The sequence below is a fragment of the Zootoca vivipara genome, chromosome 2, assembly GCF_963506605.1.
Source record: "Zootoca vivipara chromosome 2, rZooViv1.1, whole genome shotgun sequence".
Classification (NCBI taxonomy): Eukaryota; Metazoa; Chordata; class Lepidosauria; order Squamata; family Lacertidae; genus Zootoca; species Zootoca vivipara.
This window is the reverse complement of record NC_083277.1, coordinates 114478860-114485574: the sequence shown is the minus strand read 5'-3', so window position 1 is coordinate 114485574 and position 6715 is coordinate 114478860. Positions and strand designations below refer to the sequence as shown.

Genomic DNA, 6715 nt, shown 5'->3' with positions numbered 1-6715 from the left:
ATTGATGTTTTTGATGTTTTGTTGAGCTAATTTGGTATGTTTCTATGTTATAAAATTTTTCAATAAAAAAATATTTTAAAAAAACAAACAAAATGTTTCTACCAGAGGGGCCACAGAACCCACAACTTTACACAGTTTAGAGCCCCGTCTCATAAAATTTTTAGTGCCAGCAAACACCACCTTGAGGCTGTTATCTCTGGTGTGAAGATGGTCACCCTGCCATGACTTATTCTCCTGGTTCTGTTCTCATGTCCCCAGGCCATCTTTATCTGAAGCAGGTCAGTAGACCTGGCGTTGAGAATAACAAATTTGCGAGATTAGGCCCTTAGAAGAGCTATGAGATAGCAACACCAGCCCCTCAAGCTGAGTTTATTGCATTTATAGCCACACTTTTTCTCCAAGGAGCTCAAAGTGGTATACAGTGGAACCCCGGTTTACGAACACCTCGGTTTACAATTATTTGGTTTACGAATGCAGTGGACCCATCTGCAACGGATTCACTTTCCATTACTTTCAATGGGAAAGTTCGCTTCAGTTTATGAACGCTTCAGTTTATGAACAGACTTCCGGAACCAATTACACCCATGCTTCGGGTTTATGCTTCAGGTTGAGTACTCCACGGACCCGTCTGGAACGGATTAATCCACTTTCCATTACTTTCAATGGGAGAGTTCGCTTCAGTTTATGAACGCTTCAGTTTAAGTACTCCATGGACCGTCTGGAACAGATTAATCCACTTTCCATTACTTTCAATAGGAGAGTTCGCTTCAGTTTATGTACTCCGTGGACCGTCTGGAACAGATTAATCCACTTTCCATTACTTTCAATGGGAAAGTTCGCTTCAGTTTATGAACAGACTTCCGGAACCAATTGTGTTCATAAACCGAGGTACCACTGTAAATGGTTCTCCCTTCCCATCTCATTTAAACCCCACAACAACCCTGTGAGGTAGGTTAGGCTGAGGGGGAGTGACTGGGCCCAAGGTGAGCTTTGTGGCTGAGTGGAGATTCGAACTCTGGCCCCCCAGGCCCTAGTCTCACACTCTAACCCAGGCATAGGCAACCTCGGCCCTCCAGATGTTTTCAGACTACAACTCCCATCATCCCTAGCTAACAGGACCAGTGGCCAGGGATGATAGGAATTGTAGTCCCAAAGCATCTGGAGGGCCAAGTTTGCCTATGCCTACTCTAACACCACACTGGCTCAGTTAAAGATCTGTTTGATTGCTCTGTAGTAATGATAATAATTTTATTATTTACTAGCTGGCCCGGCCACACGTTGCTGTGGGTTTTTGTGTTAAATGGACCTTTTCCTGTTAAATGGACCTTCAGAGTCTCCCTTTAGAGTCCCTTCACTTGCCCTGTCCCAACCCTGACTCCCCTACTGTAAGTTTCAAAAATAAGACTCCCCACCCCCGCGTGTTCCTGAAAATGTCCCCCCCACTGCTTTGGCTGACTCAGGGTCCTACCTCCCCCCCCTTTGTTGTGGTGCATCTCTGTGAGCCCCCTCCCCCATTGTTGTGCCTCATCCCTGTGATTCCCCCACCCTGTGAAAGGCCCATATTCTGTTTGTATTTGCCTGTGGCCTACTGGGCATTGTTGCGGCCTACTCAGTTTTCCCTTTCCCAACCCACCCCCCACTGCTTTGGCTGGGTCAGGGTTCTTCCTCCCCCCCCCATGGCTATGTGTTCCCCCTCCCTTTGTTGTGCCTCATCCCTGTGACCCCCCCCCCCCCCCGTTGTGAAAGCCCCATATTCTGTTTGTTTTTGCCTGTGGCCTACTGAATGGTGCGGGCTACTCATTTTTCCCTGCTGGGCAATGCTGCGGCCTATTGAAAAAGCTGGGCCATGTTGCTGCAAACGGACTGTTTTGAGTTGGTTGGTGCGGAATTTTGTGATGTCATCTGGTGGCGCAGCTTTTGAGGCAGCAGCGTGCGAACTGCCTTTCTATTGGATGCTGCTGGAGTCTACAGAGCTTCTGGTGGTGACGTCTAATTTGGGTGCCACTTTTTTGTGTTTAATCATTATTTTAGGTGTGAAAGGTGTGGTTTTTTTTGGGGGGGAATTATGTCAGATCCTTCCCTGATGGGCATGGAACGTTGTGGCCAAATTTGTTACATTACGGTTCAGCAGTTACGGAGAAAGGCTGTGACCTCCGCACGCGCAATGCCTACATTTTTATATATATACTCTGCCCATCTCAATGGGGGACTGCCCATCACTTACCCTGTCCCACTGCCCTGGTCACAGTTGTGAAGAATATTTTTACATTATGAATGGCCCTTGTCACCATTGAGAAAAAGAGGTCAGAATAGGCCAATGTATATGTGGACTGTCCCTGGATCAAGTTACTTCTCTTCTTTAAGGTCTCAAAGCTCTTAACCTAGCTCAAGGTTGTCATCTGAACCAGCCAGATTCTAATCAATCAGTCAGTGCATCCTTTGAAAAATAGGACTTTAGAGCCGTCTTGCCCCCAAATGGCAACTAGACATTCTGTTTTGGCAACTGTAACCCTGATTTAAGGAGCCATTTGGCGCCTAGCTTATATATTTGGGTTTCTAACAGTGGTTCTGGTGCACAATATTGGTAGACACCTTGCTGAGTGAGCTCTGCTCTCAAACCAGCTTGAGGGGGGGACTCCCACAGAACTGAACAACTTCCTTCCTCTGGCTTACCACCCCTCTTTTTTCAACAAAGATAGACTCAGGCTCGGTTGGAAGAAGCAGGGATTACTTAGATTGAGGGACTTCTCTAAGAATGGAACCTCTCTGGAGAGCAATTCCATTAAAATACTTCTGAAAGTGCCACAAACACCCTGGCTACCATTATACCAGGTCATCCACTTTTTGAAGGAGCTTATTCTTACTCTGTTTTAATATGTGCTGGAATATATACTCTGCCATGGACGACTCTGGGCTTGCGGCGCTCATCTCGCTCTATAGGCGGAGGGAGCCGGCGCTTGTCTGCAGACAGTTTTTCCGGGTCATGTGGCCAGCATGACTAAGCAGCTTCTGGCGAACAAGAACAACACACGGAAACGCCGTTTACCTTCCCGCCGGAGCGGTACCTATTTATCTACTTTCATTTGACGTGCTTTCGAACTGCTAGGTGGGCAGGAGCAGGGACCGAACAATGGGAGCTCACCCCATCGCGGGGATTCAAACCGCCAACCTTCTGATCGGCAAGCCCTAGGTTCTCTGGTTTAGACCACAGCGCCACCTGCGTCCCTGCATGTGGCCAATAGTCAGGTGCAAAATGTGCCTGGCACTTGGCTGATTTCGAACACCCCCCCACCCCCCCTCACAGCTCAGCCATATGAGCGTAAACATCAGTCAACAAATCATTACAATCTGTGTTCACTTGCATTGGGAAAGGTATCTGGAGAGCCTGAGTTGCTGGAGAAGACTGTTGGGTGGCCTTCTGCCTTTCAAGAACTCTTTCAGGCACACTCTCTCAGGAACGCATATGCATCATGGTCAAGATTCACTCCAACCTGGTCGAGAATAAGGTATAAATTGGCTGCAGTGGCCTTCCCTCCTTCACGGTTCCTCCATTCACAAAGCATGTAGAAAGCTTGCATGACCACGTCCTTGTGATTCTCCTCTTCGATCTGCTCCAAGCGTGAATTTTCCACCTCCAGGAACTCGATGGCAATCGTCTTCCATTTCCTGCCCAACTTCCTGGCTAGCTTCATCAGCTGCTGCTGTGAGACGCAACTGGGTTGCACTGCAAGAGCAGGAAGGAAGGAATATTATGAGAGGCACAAGAGCGGAGCTAACCTGGTACCTTTTGTTCGCTTCATTGGCAAGATGGGACTCCTCGCAGGCTTGCTAAAAATGATTTGCCTGATCACTGGGGATGAGGATGAAATCCAGGCAACCAAACAGGAAAGCTTCCCAGCTGAGATTTTTGCTTTTAACAATGCCTCCTTTTTATTCTTTGCTTTATTGTGTATTCCTCTGGGTATTTAGATGTTTATAACAAAACAAATAACAAGCAAGACACAAGGCAGTGGCTAGGCAAGGAAAATGGTTTACGAGCCTTTTAGATAAGGATAAGGTATCTGCTGCCTTTCAGCTTAGGCTGCAACTCCCAACACCCTGACCATTGTGCCATGCTGCCTGGCTCTGATGGGAAATGAAGTCCAGCACCATCTGGGAGGGCCAGAAGCTCCCCCTCCTGCTTTAAAAGCTGCTCCACGAGCCGAAATCAACCCGTGAAGTTCTCCCCATGTCAGAAAAGTTATCCCATGTGAATTCCTGCCTGTTGTGCAGCTGTTAAAGGTGCAGGATCCTTGCCAGATAAAATGAGCTGGAATTTCTAATGAGGGTTCAGACCTGTTGTGGAAGCTCACCCACTCATCCTGGTCTGGGGCTGAGTCCTAGTTTTACCGGTAAGTTGGACACCAGAAGAAAATTTTATCTGTGTAGGTGCTGGAACAGGGGTGCACCCAGGGGCATTTGAGGAATGCTCCAGGAAGAGATGAGGGGTACAGGCAAAGTGCACATGGGCGTACCCAGAATCAAAACTAGGGGGGGCAGGGGGGCAAGGGGAGGGGCCAAGGCACGGAAGGGGAGGGGCCACAAAGTGGGCGGGAATGGCGAACTCGCGCTCCGCCGGGCTGTGCCCCTCCCTAGAAGCAGGGCTGGTGGGCGGAGGCGGAGCCCAGCCCAGCCCAGCGGAGCGCGAGTTCAGCGTTGCCGCCCACCGCGCCGCGCTCCCTGGTTCCCCGCCGCGCTTGGCCTTGCCTGAGGGCGCGCTGGGGAGCTGGAGGGAGGGTGCGGCGCGGCGGGGCGGGAATGGCGAACTCGCGCTCCGCCGGGCTGTGCTCCGCCTCTGCCCACCAGCCCTGCTTCTAGAGTAGGGCAGCTGCCCTAACTTGCCCCGTGGTGGGTACGCCCTTGAAAGTGCACACCACAAAACCTGCTCCAAATGGACTATCCTTTCCCTTCCCACCCTTCCACTTCCTGCCCAGTTGGAAACCAAGATCCCATTAGAGAGGGAATGGGCTCATCTGCACAGGAGTTTAATGTGGATGTGATGCTACTTGGGTCTCTATTTATTTACATCTACACAACATCCTCTTTATCTAAGCAGCAGCCTGCCAGATCCAGGAATAATTTGATAAGGGAAGAAAATCCAGTGCAAAATTGCATGTTACCTGACTAGGTGGTCCACACTGGAGCACAGTTTCTGCCTCTGTACGTGTGTGAGGTTTTTTTTGTGTGTGTGTGTGTGTGTGCCTCTGTATGTGTGTGAGTAGTTTTACTTGCTGTGAAGCATACTCCGAACGTTTCCTGGAAGTTCCTTGTGCGATTCCAGATGTTGCTGGATTTCAACTCCCATCTGCCCCAGCCAGCATAGCCAACGATCAGGTATGAAGAGAGCTACAGTCCCACAAACATGGGGGGGGGGAGTGGGGAGAGAGGTCGACAGGTTCTCTTCCCCTGCCCAAGACAAAATGGAGTCCTGGACCATAGGAGCTAACTCCCCCAATAAAACATTTGATGGGGCCGCCGGACCCTCCCAAAGTTGAAGCACATTCAAATAGTGAGTGTGCACCATGTCATAAGATCGATTATGTGGGGCGGGGCGGGGCGGGGCTAACCCGCCCTCCCCCAATACAGTATTTTATTCAAGTGGGCATCCCTGTCCTAGACAACAAAACCTCTACCCCCTCCCTGCTCCGAGCTCTCCCTGTGGGTTCGGGCTGTAGGCCCTACTCACCTGCGCCCACCTGTACAGTACCCACCTGCAGCTGCTTCCACGAGGTCTATCACAGGGGTACCCCTTCCGCTCGGGCGATCGCCCACTGCTACGTCGCCTAGGTCCCGCAGAAGATCCCTCCTGGGTATCTTTCCCAGCGCGTGGGCGGCGACTTCTAATTCTTTCCCGGGAAAATACCGCGCAAGCAGCTCGGCTAGCTCGACCGGCGAGACTTTCTCCAGCTTCCCTCGAGGGATTCGGACAGATCGGTCCGGGATGGATTCCAGGTGGAAAACGAATTTGCGGAACTCTTCGGCTGTCAGATCCTCGAGGATCTGCAGCAACCGTTCTCTCGCAGCCGCCATGGAAGGAGCGGGTGCTGCCCAGTCCAGATAAACACACACACACAGTTACTTTTCCTAGACAAAGAACCACGCGGGAAATCCTCTTCCTAGTGACGTGAGGAGCAGAGGGCGCGCGGAAAGGCGGGCTGCAACAGCGCTGCTGCTGCTTCCGCACAGCGGCTGCTTTCGATTCCTGCGCCGCGGTGGAACGGGAGATGCAGCCTCGACTAGTCCAGGAAGTTGGGGCGGGGCGGTGCCAAGGCTGTGGGGGTCGGAGGTTTTTTTGTGGTTTTTTAGGGGAGCGGACTAGGGTGGTTTCCCCCCCCCCCCCAGGTATGGGCAGAAAGTAAATGGGGATGATCTCCGGATGATTTGTAATTGTAGATGATCGACAAAGACCCCCCCCCAGCTCTTCATCGGCGTCTCGAGCAGCAACAAGTAAAAGCTCCCCCCACCCTCCCTAGATAGGGCTGCTGAAATCAAGAAAGCCGTTTGTGTCTAAGGATCGGCACGCGAGCTCCAGTTCCGGAGCGGGAAAGAGTAGCGTTGCGGGGAGGCGCCCCTCCCTTTGTGCTCAAAACGTACCAGGTTTAATGCCCGGCGCCTCTCCCGCTAGCGCGCCGGGGAGTGACCTCAGACTGGAATCGCAGGGGGTGCCAACTTGAAT

General features: G+C 51.2%; 1 protein-coding gene across 1 annotated transcript; it reads right to left on the bottom strand.

Moving 5' to 3' along the window:
* Positions 1 to 1751: 1751 nt before the first annotated feature.
* On the bottom strand, positions 1752 to 6327 carry LOC118076789 (apoptosis-associated speck-like protein containing a CARD). Its single transcript, XM_035099843.2, has 2 exons — positions 5751 to 6327; positions 1752 to 3724 (listed from the first exon to the last, which is right to left on the bottom strand). Exons 1-2 carry the CDS (start codon positions 6067 to 6069, stop codon positions 3438 to 3440), a joined length of 606 nt encoding a protein of 201 aa, XP_034955734.1. The 5' UTR covers positions 6070 to 6327; the 3' UTR covers positions 1752 to 3437.
* Positions 6328 to 6715: the final 388 nt, after the last annotated feature.